The following is a 15413-nucleotide window of genomic DNA, read 5'->3' as shown; positions in this document are numbered from 1 at the left end:
TGCCTGATTCATCACATACTGTTCTGCTGACTGCTTGTATTTTTAGACACTAGGGAGGCTTCAGCATCTCTGTAGAGAAATGAGAGGGGTCGCTGTTTACCTGAACCAAGTTTTATCCACTTGCTGAACAGCCTTCTTTTGTAAACTGTGGAATGACAAGGATGCCATTTTCCTTTCCTAAACTCCCAGGAGTCAGCTCTGACTTAGGGAATATCATAATGAACGTAAAGGACATTAACCTAGAAATCAAGAGGCAGGTTCTCCTCTCACCCCCGACACTACTACAACACTAGGTCAATTGCTTCACCTCTAAGCTTGTTTGGAGCAGATCATTTCCTCATCTGTAAAATGAAGGACATGACTGCTAAAGCCCTTTCCAGGTCATGAGAACTTAACTTTGGAAGCGAATAATTAAACTGCTCTAAGCTTTGCTGTCTCTTTGTATATGACTGGGAAAACCAATGAAATGGGAGAGGCCACATGTCCCATGAGCCCTGCTAGAGCAGTGCCTACAAATAACTGGGAGAGAGGGAGAGTGGTAGAAATAAGAAGGATAATATGCTCAAAATAACAATAACAACGTACTCAGTATTCCTCTAATTCAAACAAAAAGGCTAAGGAACACCACAGACCCCTCGCCCACAACCCAAAGAGCAGTCCTGGCTTCTTCTCCTTCTCCTTTCACCAGATACCCTTCTATTCACTTTTCCTCCCCCACCCCACTGATGACAGATACATATACTATGATACGAAAGGATCTAGAGCACTAGAAAAGCAGTCAGGCAAAATGCCACTGTCTGACGTAGACAAGTTACTTCTTCACTAAAACTCTCCAAACCTGGTTTTGAAATTGTAAAACCAGGAGGCTCAATGAGATGATCTCTAAGGTCTCTTCAGGTTCTAGCAATCTATGAATTTACCAACCTAAATATTTATAGAATTAGAAACTCACTTTTACATAACTCATGTCTTTCTGAAAGATCATATTTAAGTAAGAAATTTTATAAAACTACGGCCCAAGGAAACTCTAGTAAAACCCTAAATTATGAAATCCTTTAAAATAAAACAAGCATTTGGTAAATACATATTTTCATGTATTAAATTTGTTTCAGTTTTGGAGGATACTAATTTTGTCTGAAGCAGAAGAGAGTGGCTCACCTGTTTCTAACAAAGCAGCGCACTGCTTTTGACTCTCCTCCAGATTCTTTGTTAACCTATTGATGATTTCTGTTTTTTCTATCTTGTTTTCTTCCTGCGATCTTTCTATTTGTTTCACGTGATCTCGTAGACGACAACAAATGTCTTTCTGAATGGAAAAGATTTTCCAGAAGTCATTTACCTCTTAATAATTAAATATTAAAGTAAAAATACTAAAGCACCTAAGTCAAAATTCAATAGTCAAAATGGATGCAAGAAACCCTGCTTTCTTATAATGCAACTAAAATACGACAACGTATGAATACAAGTGAAAGCTACATTCAAAATAATCATCAAATAGAACATTTAAGAGGCTGCACCTCGGCACCGTGTGGGGTTCGAGCAGTCAGGTTTAGAGTTTAAAACAATACTCACACAAATACCATAAGCACGTGCAAGAAAATAGAATGACATAAAATGAAGCATTTAACATTAACAAAGATGTAAAAATACTTTTTTGAGGGAGTATAAGGAAAGCAGACCCAGACCCTGTAAGATGAGATGAATGTTGAAAATTATCTTTACATGGACCTGACAAAAAGGAATTGAAATACTATTCAGAAAAAAATTAAAATGTAAATTCCCTGGTCTAAAAAGTGAAAAGGTATTGTTTGTTGTGGGACATTTGGAAAACAGAGTAGAAACTTAAAAACCTACTTAAAGTCAGAGAAAAAAGTGGTATTGTTAACTTGCAGTCTCCACCAACATCTGTGGAGGAATAAGTGGCAGAATATCTTTTGGAGCATCACTGGTGATCTCATGTAGTCTGAGAGAGGGCAGGGGGAAGTCACAGGTTGGTATCAAGTCTAGGAAAGGTAATGTGTTTAGACATAGTTCCAGAAATTTTTAGTGAAAGGGCAGAGAAAGCAATGAGAACTACAAGTGGAAGAACACACAAAGGATTCACTGCTGCCACACCTCCATGTAGCTCCTCCTTGGGCTATTTCCCAGTGAACTCTGGATAAAATACCTGTGCAGTAGATACTAAAAGTGCATGTCCCTTTAAGAACTAACCACTGCCTAATCCTGCCCTGAATCACCTACTTAGCATATCTGACAAGTTTTATTATAGAATATCCTATATAAACTTTGCCTATACCCTTTTCAAATCGCAGGTTCCCTAAGAACTCTTGTCTGTTGAAAAGCGTAACAATAAATCTTTACCACCTTGACTTCAAGAATGCTTGAGCCCACAAATTGATTCCAGACAACCTTCCACTGTACTCAGGTCTTTGGGGAGGGTCTCAGAAATCCCCCCTCTTTTTCCAACCCTTGTCATATTTTTGGTACCCAATGTGGGACACAGTCTGAGGTCTCACGTACTTTCCAAGTCAAGGTAAGTTTCCCCTCTCTTCCCCTCTTCCCTAAAATTCTCCTTTCCCTTAAGTTTCCCAAGCTTCCCCCTTCTCCTTGTCCTGTAATGAGTTTCTCCCCTTAAGCACCTAGGAAGGCTTACAAGGGTGTTGGGTGGAACATGCAACAGACTCTGGCACAATTACCTCCTAACAAAGGATGCCTTGTTTTGGGAACGTGTGGTTTTTCCACTCCTTGTTTCAGGATGCTGATGGAGTGGGGGAAAACTACAGGAGCTCTATTGGTACCCCTCCCTTCCCATCTACACCCATCATCTCTAAGGCTTACAGACAAAAAGGATGGGCCAAAGCCCCCTGAGATTCACCCTAGGATGTCTTTTAGACAACTGGGGAAAACTTGGTCTCTCCAAGACCTCAAAATGCATCTTACCTGGCCTCCATTACAGTCTGGAGAGCCGAGCAAAAATATCTGGTGTGTGCAGATTTCTGACAATCCTCTCTGAGCTTTGGATTCTTCCTTTCATTATCCCTGTGTGTGTGTGTGTGTGTGTGTGTGTGTGTGTGTCTGTGTCTGTGTCTGCGTGAATGAATGTCTATATGTAATCTGACATTTTGTAAGGTTGAAAATACAGCCAGCCAGCAAGAGCAGCAAAGGGTTGCAGTATGAACGTCCTTGGAATGCCACTTTCTCTTTATCTCCCTCTTCTCCCTCCCTACCTGCAGCAGTCTCAGAGGAGCGGGTGGATGCGAGAGAGAAAGAGAGAGAAAAATATTTTATTGTTTAGTTTATATGATTGGTGAAGGCAGTGTCAGGTCAGAAATAGAAAGAACTAAGATACATGCAGTTTTAAAGGGCTTTAATCTAAGTCCACCAGAGGGATAAGTAGAAGGAAAGGCAAGAAAGTTTAAGCATGCAGGAAGAAGAGGAGCATGAGTAGAAAGCGTAAGGAAAGGTATAATCTATCTGCACAAATTGTGTGAAGAGAAGGTTTGAAAGTAAAAAGGTCTGGAAATTTTTGGAAAATTGTTCCTAAAAATTCTCCTTCTACCTTCTAACTTTGACCAAGTTGTGAAGGCAGAGGGAAACAAGAAAGGCAGACTGACTAGTTGTGAATCACTCCATGCCTCATAAAAGAGAAAGGTTTCTGTGTACCAGGACATGATCAAAAGGCAACTGAATTCATTCTGATCTTATTTTAAGTGAAATGTGTCACTCCTGATTTGATGTTCAAGACAGGTCAGAATTTATTATACTATTTGGCACGAAGGAAAATTGGGAAAATGCATAGATCTGAAAAAAGAGACACCTCAGAGACAAAGCTTAGAGCTCTCTAGTACGGGGGAGAAAGGGACTAGGCACCATGGGATCTTTTTCCAGAGTCCCATTCACCTTGACTGGCAGATTCACAGCTCTCACTTTCAAAGAAGTTTTTAAGGAGTGGACACTGAAGTAAAGTTTACCTGAGTAAAAGTTGGAATCGTTAAGATCTTTCACCTTGTTGCCCTGACTCTGACCACTGAGCTAGGACTGCAATGAACAGTTAGAACAGCTAAAATCATTTTAGCAGATTCTGTTAACTCCTCACATCCCAGATCAGATTAAGGGAAGAGAGTGCTGAAGAATGGTAGAGAATTTGAGCTACCTTTCCTCAAATGGCAAAAGGAAGGAAGGGGAAGGCATAGCAGCTATATCAAGGGCCCCACTAACAACAGCCCTGGGCCCCTGGGCACTCTGAAGCCCACCCATTTAGGCAAGAACAGGAACCTCTCCTCTCAAATCCCCAGTCCTTGCTCCCACACCACACTTGGAGCTTCTGCTCCAAGTTCCCTGAAGTTGAACAATTCCTATCAGGAAGCTCATAGGTTCCTCAAGGACCCTCTCTCCTCCTTGTCCACCAAATTCCCCTCCTTAAGGGCCCCCCACAACCTTTAATTCAGGTGCTGGACTCCAACAACCTCCCAGCACTCCCCAGTCCTTAGTCCCTCTTCCTCCTCCCTTCCCAAATCCCTGACTCGACCACCCCTACAATCAGGTAACAATGGGGAGAAGAACAGATGGGCCAGGGCAGTAAAAGGTCAGAAGCCAACAAGCCTTCGAATTTGGTAAGCCCAATCTTCTATCAATAATTTTTATATGTGATGGTTTGGAAATGCAATTAATGTCAACTGAAATGTACTGTTTGTGTTATTATTGTATTTCTAAATTGTAGTAAAATTCTCTTATGTTGTAAAAATTGAGTGACCATTGTGAGGCAGAAATGGTGTTAGATAAAGTAATTTTTAACATGAATGTTTTTTGAAACTAAAAGATGCTGGAAAAATTCTGTAAAATCAGTGATGTCACTTTATCAGTCCTGCTAACCCTGTCTAATAATGTTTTATAACTGCCATTTAGAAAACCAGACATTTCCACCTTTGCCTATAGTTCAAGAGGAGGTTACAGCTAAAACAATTTGGCTATCACTTATGAAAGTTGTAAGATTGTTAACTAAGTTATTTAGTTACTATTAGGGGTTACTGTTTTAATGTCAAAACCTAAAACTGTTAATTGATTACTGCATATGGAAAGGAGGGAATTGGGTAAAAACTTTATTTCGATTGGGTTCTGCCCATTCAGAAGAGTCCTCCTGTATGTATAGAGGTTGGCAGGGAGGGGCACCATTATCAGCCCCTCTATGGGGTCCATGTCTATTCCCCTTATTTGTAAAACTTGCCAAGGCCCCTGGAAACCATCTGTGTGGGCAAGGTCATCAGCTCCAGGAAAAGATCTTGTTTGGGTTATGGAGTTCCTAAACAATGAATTTGGCTTCCTCAGAAACTGCAAGTTTATATACAATAGATAGAAAGGATTTCTAACAATTGGCTTTTACACCAGGACAAATTAGAGAAAGAATCTTTTATGTGTGTCAGTCCTGGTAAAAATTTTTATTGCTTATTGTAACTCCACAAGAATAAAAATAACTGTATCTTGCTCTAAGCTGTGATTGGTGAAACTTGTTGTTTAAGGTAAAAGACACTTGGGACCATAACTAATTTTGTTTTGAGTTTGAATTTGGGTATAGTTGTTTGTTTTAAATCAGTGTCTGAGAGAAATGCCACAAACTACTGAGAGGGAATGTGAACCTGTACTATTAACAGGTGGAGATCTGCATCTGGGAACAGGACAAGGAGACAAACCTAGCCCCAATCTAGGATGGGAGCCTCCTGACTCAGTTTCCCCATTGTGTTCCTTTGAAAAGGAATGTTTCCCACTTGACTCTTCCTGAGTTGGCTATGATGCAGAATAGATATTTCATGATTAGAGAATTTTGACTCTTAATCTGAATTCAAACAGAGCAAAGGATGTTTTATCCTGTCATATTTGGTATGTCACATGTCCCTGTTTTTTTTCCTTCTATAGAAAATTTCTATGATCAAGAGCAGCTGGTCAGTAAAACATATGAGCCCTTTTGAGTAATCTTCCTGGGAAATCTAATATTACTTTTATCTAGAATTAGACATGTGCGGAAATTTATGTAAATTATTTAAAAGTCACCTTAATATATTCCCATTGTTTAAAAGGATTCTAAAAGCAGTAGCTTTTAAAAGCAAAGATTGTGATCTCTTACTGTTGCCAATGCGAGATTCCATTACAACACCTTTTTGACTGAAGCATTTTGTGATATCTAGGAATTCTGCAATAACTAAGAATTTAATTTGTTAAAATACTTTGGGAATTTATGCTACTTAAGGACATTTTACAGCAACTCAGTTTTAATGAATTTCAATTTTAAAGGTTTATTTTTTGCTTTAATGTCAAAAGAGAGCTATCATTTTAAAAGTTTTCAAATAATTTTTTTTATAAAAGTTTAGTGACAACACTGGGATAAATTTTAAACTGTTTTAAAAGAAAAAGAAATACTTTTAGAAAAAATATTTTAAAAATCTCTTGTGTGATTTTTATAAGGCTTACTAAATTTTCATTTGCAAGATAATTTATTGCTAAATTAATGTAATGAGTTAAAAAGGAGAGATCTTGCTATTTCGATCTGAATTTGTAGTCATTCCATGGCCTAACCAAGAGTTAAAATGGTGTTTGAAGTTATCATAACTAAAAGATTTAATTTGTGAAGTATCTCTTTCTTCCAGAGTGAATACAATTGGAGAAGGATAAACAAGTTTGTGAGTCAGGAACCTTTTTTGTTTCAGGCAGTACAGCCATGTTAGTGAAGAATAATAACTTACGAGCTATTTTGTTTGTGGTAGAAATATAAAGGAAAGTGAAGTAGTCTTGAATAATGGATTCAAAAGATTTGGAAAGAGAAAGCCTTGATCAAAAATATGGAAGGCAGATAAGAAGGTGTGGAGACAAATGGGGGTCATCCAAGTCTCTCTTGTCCCTGGATAGTATGTTGAGAGGGTATGTAGAAGTTTGACAGTATTCTCATACCCACACCACTTCTGGTCAATTTTCCTCCTACTCTTTTCTGACCCTTGTTTGCTTAATCTCCTTGCCAGATTTGTCTCTTCTAAGCTCAGTGCCCTTCACTTGCAGATGACAACTCAAGCTGGGTACCAAATGCTATCGAGACGATGACCCATCACCCCCTGGACTTAGTGTCAGGTCAAGTTCCTGACACTGGCTACAGACCGAACTCCTTGAATGGCAGAACCCTATCAGGAAGAAACACCTCTACATCCATGCTCAGCATGAAGCAGTTTCAGAAACGGAGATCTTCATCCCTTATCTCAATTCCCTTATCCTAATTCTAAAACCACACCCCCACATAGCCTTGCCTTAGGCTATTTCCCAATGAACTCTGGGCAAAACACCCGGGTAGTAGATGCTAAAAGTGCAAGTTCTTTTAAGAACTAACCACTCCTGAATCTTTCCCCAGTCCTGCCCTGATTCACCTACTTAGCATATTTGACACATATTTTACTACAGAATATCGTATATAAACTTTACCTGTACCCTTTTCAAATTGCAAGCTCCCTAAGAACTCTGGTCTGCTGAAAAGCATAACAATAAATCTTTAACACCTTGACTTCAAGAATGCTTGAGCCCATGAACTGATTCCAGACAACCTTCCCCTACACTCAGGTCTTTAGGGGGTGGTCTCAGGATCCGCCCCCTTCCTTGTCAGTATCTACAGAAATCTGGGAGTCATTTGAATAGAAATGATAATCTGAACCCATAAATTGATGAGGTCACCAAATGAGAACGTGGGAGAGAATAGGGTCCAGGACAAAGAGGGACCACCCAGGGCTGACAATGTGATATGGATGAGCAAAGGAAATTGAGGAGTGAAACAAGCCAGATCAGAAAAATAAAAGCACTATCAGGTAAACCCAGAAAGAGAAAGAGGAGAAAAGTAGTCAGTATGTCAAATGCTTCAAGGGAGGTCCAAAAGAATGAAGACTGAAGAGCCAGATTTGGGTATTAAGGGACATCAGTTTGGAGAGCTGTTTCAATTGGGTGATGAAACTGAAAAGTATTATAAAAGTTTGAGGATACAGGAGCAGGTATATCACATTCACAAAAGTTTATGAAGAAATGTTGAAAGTATGAAAGAAATGTTGCAGCTGAGTACGTAAGTGGAGTCAATTCTACACAGGGTCTGCGCAGGCTATGTCTAGAGTGTCCTTATTTTGGTTCTCCAGGATTTCACTGTTCTTTGGCAATTCCTTCAGATATCAAGAGAAGAACTGACAATAAAACAGCTAAAGTATTAAATACCAAAAGAAATGAATTGTCTTTGTTCTGTGGGAGAAGCAGCAAGGTGACTAGTTTGGCTATTATAAAGTTTATGTATAATAAACCTATAAAAGCACTCATGGAATCAAATGCTCAACAGAGTAGTTTACAAATCAGGCTGATGCATTTAAAAATGTTTACTAATCAATCCATTCTACTCATTAAAACAAGACAATTTTATTCCTGGAGTTAGGGTTTTTAATTCTATTTTATGAATCTGAATGCAATAGAACTATATTTCTTTTAAACTGTTACAATTCAGACTTTTTATTAATGTTAGGCATTCAATCTGGTTATTATGAGATTAAGTGCACAACAATGAGGTATTTCTGCATTCAATTTTAAAATTAGGTACAGTTAAAGAAAAAAGGGAGTAAGAGAAAGCATCCTACTGTTAGGAAGCTAACACTGTAAAAATTGAATAATGTAGTCCACAGTCAAAATATTAGGTAAACAACTTTGGGATGACTGTCTATGACTCTTAATTATATATTAGCATTTCTTTCAATTAGTGCAAAAAAGAAGAGCTTATATGCAATTTTAACTTATACTTGACATACTTTTCTCTGATAGGACAAATCTATAGAATAGCTATGAAAAGATAAAACAGTAGCATTATTGCGTTCAGTTGTGTCTGACTTCTATCTGACTCCATGGACTTTTGTCCATGGAGTTTTCTTGGCAAAAATACTGGAGTAATTTGCCATTTCCCTCCCTACTATGTCCCTATTTTACAGATAAGGCATTTTACAGATGAGGCAAACAGGGGTTAAGTGACTTACATAAAATGACAAAGTTACTAAGTGTCTGAGGCCCCATTTGAACTCAGATCTTCTGACTCCAAACTCAGTGCTCTGTCCATTGCATCGCCTAGCTGACCCAATAGTACAAGTCATAATAAAATCTGTCCTAAATAAGTATATAGGCATTAGTAATTCTATTCACTGGAATGAAATGAGTATTTGTTTCCCTTAGTTACTCGACTATAAAGGTGGAGACACTTTAAATGAATTACCTGAAGCTAGAAAGCTGTGTTCCGTTGGAAATAATATTAATTAAGAAAACAGCAACAACAATTTCAAAGCTATATATTATGGTATATAACATATATACACTTGGGATCTCAATTCTCCCCTATTTTGTGTACAGTATTTTCCTCAAAACTTCTAGTGACAATAATTCATCATCTGCACATATGCAAAGCTGCCCTCATATGAGCATGAATACACAAATTGTACAACTTTCTGCTGAGAATAGTATGAATCTTCAAGCCCTCAAAAGAAATACCTGGACAACTAAACTGGTTTAGCTTCTTTCATTCAGGTGTTTCTCAAAAATGCCACCAAACAACTCTCAAATGCTTAAAGAGGCAGCAATAAGAAACTTACGGAGTCAGCTTTCACTAAAGCTGGGTATGCACACCTCCCAAACATAGGGAATTCTGAAAATTTGTCCTCTCCCTACTCAAACATACAAGTTTTTGACTCAGATTCTCAAAGGAGTGAATGCATATTCTCTGCTTTTCAAATGATTTTTTTTTCAAATTTCAAATTAAGTTACAAGGATTAGTGACTAACTACAAAACACTAAGCACAGATACACCTTTATTTATTACTTGGTCTTCTGAAATCATTCAAACCTGCTCTTGAAGTACAGCATTCGTGGCATCCAGATTCTTCTGTAAAGTTGTCACTTGGTCTTCATATTTCTTTCTGAGGCATAAAACAATATTTTCATGCTGCTCTTTAGTTCGCTGTAGAGAGTCAGATTGATGAAGCTCTAATAGTTGCTGTCTTAGGTTTTCCATGGCCACCTCACTCACTCTAGTTTTCTTAATCATCTAAAAAATCACACAAAACCATACACTAAATTCAGATTTATAATTTTATATTTCAATGATTTCAAACACTAGACCTTCTTAAGTACTGAAAGTCACAAACATGTTTTTAGTACAACAGAACAGCTCTCTGAATGAGAGTCAAACAGTCTTCCCAGCCAGGATGCTCTCAATAGACTTCATCAAAGATCTAGAATAAAGAGGCAGGCAACACCTCCCTGTGATTGGGTTGTGGCTCCCTAAAACTCTTCTGATTGAGACTCCCAGGCCCAAAGGCACTTGAGGGCTACCATCAGGTCAAAGTAGGGTGCGTACTACACTGTGGCAGCATAGAGAACTTGCCATGACCCTGTTCTCAACATGACCACTTTGTTAAGGTAGCAGGGAGACAGGTGGGCTCCCCATGGCAAGCCAATTGTTGGACTAATCCACACTGTCACTGGTTACTTGTCAGAAAATAATGAAGTTTTATTTTAAAAGTTACAACCACATTTTGGGGCTGTTCTCATTAACGTACTTCATCTTGCAAATCAGTAATCTTATTGTTGTAGCCAGCACGGTAATAATTTAATCAACAATACAAACTGCAGAGTTATTAATTAATAAGTAATACATTTGGCAAGTACCCCAAAGAGATCACATCAAAAAAGAAAGGCTCTGTATGCCAAAATACTAGTAACAGCAGTTTTTGTGATAGCAAAAAGAAATCTTGGTGTCTAGCACAGTACCTGGTACACAGTTGGCAATTAATAAATGCTTGCTTACTTAAACAAAGCAGATGTCTGATGATCAGGGCTAAACACATCGTGGTGCATCAACACAAAGGAATATTACTATGCTGTAAGAACCAGTGGATGGAAGGAACACAGAAAAGGAAGTAAAGACTGACATTAACAGATGAAAAGTGAACAGGTCAGCAGAGTCAAGAAAACATATAGACACAATGACCACAAGAATGTAAATGGAAAGAACAACCCCAAAAGGTGGAAGATACCTGTTGCAAAATTACAAGTAAAAATGACAAGAAAAACCTATTTTTTTTAAAGAAATGTTGTAAAAGTGGGGTCCCAAAGAAGAGACAAGAGATCTCTCCCAATTCTTTTGCAGATGTGGGGTACAGTACACAAGTGAGGAACAATGACAGAAACTTTTTTTTGTGACTGATTTTGTGGATTTTTTTCTCTCCTTCGTGTTTTTCTACTTTTATTTCTTTAAAAAAAATTTGTTATAAGGGGTAGGTTCTCTGAGAGCAGCTAGGGGTGAGAGATAAAGGAGGAAATCTGGATAACGAAAAAATAAAAGATGGCAATAAAAATCTATTTTTTCAAAGATTAGCACCAGCGAGAATGTTCAAAATAATGTGACACAGGCTAAAAGAACACTCCTAAAAATATTTTGAGTGATATAAGCATCATTCAAATACATTTATATAATCTCAAAGTGACTACAAGGGAACAATTTTTTTTAATTAGATATGATGTGGTCAAAGGAGATCTAGGTCCTAGTTTTACATTTCCTGGACAATAAATTACAACCTCTTCAGGGTAAGTTTTCCATGTCTATAAAATAAGGCAACTGGATTAAATTAGACCTTTGAAGTCACTTCCCAAATTTCAATTTGAAAATTTTAGAATTTTTTAAAAGTCCTATCTTAACTTACTCATTATGAGGAATATCAACTACAAATTTGATTAGCCTAAACAACCATCCCTTGACAATGACATATTATAGGATTCTGCTGGGCTTTTTTTTAATAAAGGAGATTTCAAAGCAACAGAGAGCATGCTAAAATAATATTGCTTTGATATTTTGCATAGCTAGATTGTGTTCTAAACCCACAATTACTACAAAGAAATCTCTCTACTATCTTAGAGGAGAGTGGAGGGAGAAAAGAAAGGAAAAGTTGGCATTTTAAGCATTGGGACCTATGGCTTCCCTGATATAGAGAGCACTAGGATAAAGAAACTCTAGTTCTCAAGTCATGGTGCAACAGTGCCTCTCATTTAAAGAAAATATATTTTACTTTTTCGGATTAATAATTTATTTTCCCTTCTTTTCCTCTTTTTCCCTTCCCCAACCATAGAAATTAAAAAAAAAAGAACTCCTCATAATACACAGTCAAGCAAAACCTCCATTGGCCATTACCAAAAGTATGCCTATCTCCTTCTACATTTGCAATCTATTACTTCTCTGGGAGAAGATGGTTCATCTTCAGTCATCTAACAGCATGGTTTGTGGTTACACTGATTAGACCTAGCACTGAAATCTTCTTCATAATGTTGACACTGTATAAATGGTTCTCCTAAGTTCCGCTTGCTTCATTCTGCATTAGTGCACAGCAGTCTTCCCAGTTTCCTCTCAAACTGTCCATTTTGGCATATCTCATAGCACAACATTGTGCTACATTAATGGACTATAATTTGCTATAACAGGTAGGCAGCTGCTGAGTTTCCAATTTTTTGCTATTACAAAAAGAGCTATGAATATTCACTGTATCTATTAGCCCTCTTTATGAACTTTGCTGCCTCTGAAAAGCTGTTAGCTAATTGACCTATTTTAATCATTTTTCAGGAGCAAAATGCTTTAAAATGCTATCAGGATCTTGAAAATATTCCTAAAAACTAGTAACACATTAAACACTTCAGTATTAACAGTTTGTTATTAGAATAGCTAGAGAGTAAAGAATCTCAGAAAAATGAATTTGCAGAAAAACTGACTTGCACTTCTCAAAGACAGACATTTTAAATGCTATATTTTTCCAAAGCCCTGTCAGATAAAAATATATAATGCCACAAAAATAAGTCGCTGTCCAAATTAAGACTGTAATTCGGTTAAACAAGTATTGAGTACTTCTTACATGTTTCTTATGTGGGAGTTACAAAAATAGGAGAGTGCATATACACAGAAAATGACTATTTAAAGAATCAAGACATTACATATTTAAGTCTCAAAGTCTGAGACAATAGTCCTGCTCAGATACCTCATTCCATAATAACAAAGATATCAGTAACGGAGTTTTGCAGACTACCCCAGTAAAACCCCAAACCTAGCAGGTCCAACCACAATGGAAAGACAGGCTTTGGCCTTAGCATAGGCCCTGGCACATAATAAGCACTTAACATTTGAGTGAGGAATCTACTAAACAGCATATCTCTTTTTATCTGAAAAACATCTAACTAAGTTCAGCGAGGGTCATCCATTAGAGAATAAACTGTTTTGGCCACAGCAATTCATAAAGACGACTTACTAAGGAATGAGGGTATTGTGAGTCTCATCAGTCTTCTGAAGTAAACTCTGAAGTACTAAATTACAAGCACCTGGCCTTGGGCAAGGACCACATATTTCCTGTACAAGAAGCAGCTTGGCACAATGGAAAGAGAACTTCATTGTGGTCTGGAATAACTGGGCTCAACTGATACATACTGGCTGTGTGATTCTAGCCAAGCCATTTACTCTCTTTTAGTGCCAAGCAACTCTCTGAAACCATAAATTGCAAAGATGTGGATTTGCATGGATCACACGAGTTCTCTACACCCACAGATCACAAGTCTAGTCCCACTGCCCAATCGCTAACAAGCAAACTTGGTAGTTTACACAGTAGGTACCTAATAACTTATTTGTTGAATTAAATAAGAGGAGTTCTGATATCACCACAGACTGGACAGTTTGGAAAATCTTCTTTGCCTCCTGGTCTCAGAACTAGACCAAGTGTGAACCTAAATGCAGTAAAAGCAGAGATCAGATTCAAAAGTCCTTGACAACCTTTCTGTGGAAGATGGATTTATTCAGAGCTAGTAGCATGAATGGAAGTGGAGCTGGGGAGCAGGGTGGGGAAATTAGAACAAAGTCATTATTTCATATTGTGTTTCCTTTTTGGTTTCTCATTTTTGCCTTTTCAAGTTCCTTTGTTCCCATTCCTTCTCTCCTCCTACACACTCACAAACCTGTTAAGGTTTCCCACAAAGAGAAACTTCTTCCTTTGAACTAACTCCCTGCTCAAAAATGGAGACAATGATCCACTGGGGCTGACACCAGAAGGGACAGGCTGTCAATGTCATTTTCAACCCTCTACCCTCATTCTCAGGGCAGTATTTCTAGACAGTGGTCCTCTCCATCTTACTCCAAAATTGAAAAGGGGAAAAAAGAGGGTCCTGCCAAAGCTAGAAGAGTTTGAAGTAGCTACAGTTCATTCTCTCTGCCCTCCAGATGCCATAACATTGATCTCATTCCTTAGATGACTAATTAACTAACTCAGAAACATCTAATGAGTCTCTGCTATGAACATAAGGAGACTGCTACTAACAAGTAGCCAAAAGAAGCTACATTTTTAAGATCTCATGAAATCCAGTAAGAAAACAAAAAGCAAACTAGAAAAATTATTAACAAAATCCCACACCACTTAATTTTTCCAAATCATCTCCAATCCTGAGTGTCTGCTACAAATCAGGCACTTCTATAAGCCAGGAACACACATACCAGAATATCTCAGCACAGCATAAAATTCCTGGAAAATATTTCTATGACATCTAGGATCTGAGGTAACATTCCTACCTCTCACTAAATAAAAGACATATAAAGACTGATCCAAGCAGGTGCAGGTGCATCCTTAAGACAACCACAGGAAAACTTGTTTGAATCAGAGACATAGCAGCAATAGGAAAGAGTTCTAAAACAATCAAAGTGGTATGAAAAGAAAAAGACAGATAAATACAGTCAAAGAAACCACATCAAAAAGCTTCCTCACTTTTTAAAAAAAAAATACCAAAGTAAATCAAAATACCTCTGAAAGTAAATCAGAATACCTCTGCTCAGTCTCATGTATATGGAAAAGTACGTCTGAAACTCAAAATCTTTGTTGTAATTAACTGTAAAATCTTTCATATTATTATTACATCAAGATATCTCCATCTTTAAGGACAATCTCACTCTCTGTAATAGACACCATCCTAAAACCTGGAAATCCAGTGATTTAGATGAGTTCCAAAAGAATGTTATCTTAAGGGAATTCTACAGTGAATCCTTCTGGAAAGTAAAAAGTTATAAGCTCACTGGTGATCTGCTCTGGAAATCTTGGTTGCCTCGATCAAGTTTACTTCAAGAGAGGCATACCTATGTCAGGGTGAAGGAGTAAAAAAACTGATCGTAGATCTAGAAGTGAGAGGGACCCCACAGACAAATTAGTCGAACACTCTCTCTTTGTACAGACGGGATAACTGAGGCTAAGGGACATCAGAGCTACACAGGTTGTCTCTGGGTTTTTCACACCAATCAGTGTGCTTTCCACTGCACTTTAACTCTAAGGCCTATATTTTTAACTAAATATATTTTA

At 37.8% G+C, this 15413-nt stretch overlaps 1 protein-coding gene across 15 annotated transcripts in view; it reads right to left on the bottom strand.

The window, feature by feature from the left end:
* CEP152 (centrosomal protein 152) overlaps positions 1–15413 on the bottom strand; it is a 105600-nt gene that overhangs the window by 69924 nt on the left and 20263 nt on the right. For all 15 annotated transcript variants that reach the window (XM_072624706.1, XM_072624712.1, XM_072624708.1 and 12 more), the window contains 2 exons: positions 9887–10087; positions 1159–1306 (listed from right to left, as the gene is read on the bottom strand). In XM_072624706.1, the coding sequence (XP_072480807.1) occupies positions 1159–1306; positions 9887–10087 (349 nt within the window). The remainder of the gene's footprint in view (positions 1–1158; positions 1307–9886; positions 10088–15413) is intronic.

This window comes from Notamacropus eugenii, chromosome 7 (assembly GCF_028372415.1).
Source record: "Notamacropus eugenii isolate mMacEug1 chromosome 7, mMacEug1.pri_v2, whole genome shotgun sequence".
Classification (NCBI taxonomy): Eukaryota; Metazoa; Chordata; class Mammalia; order Diprotodontia; family Macropodidae; genus Notamacropus; species Notamacropus eugenii.
This window is presented reverse-complemented; position numbering and strand designations above follow the sequence as displayed.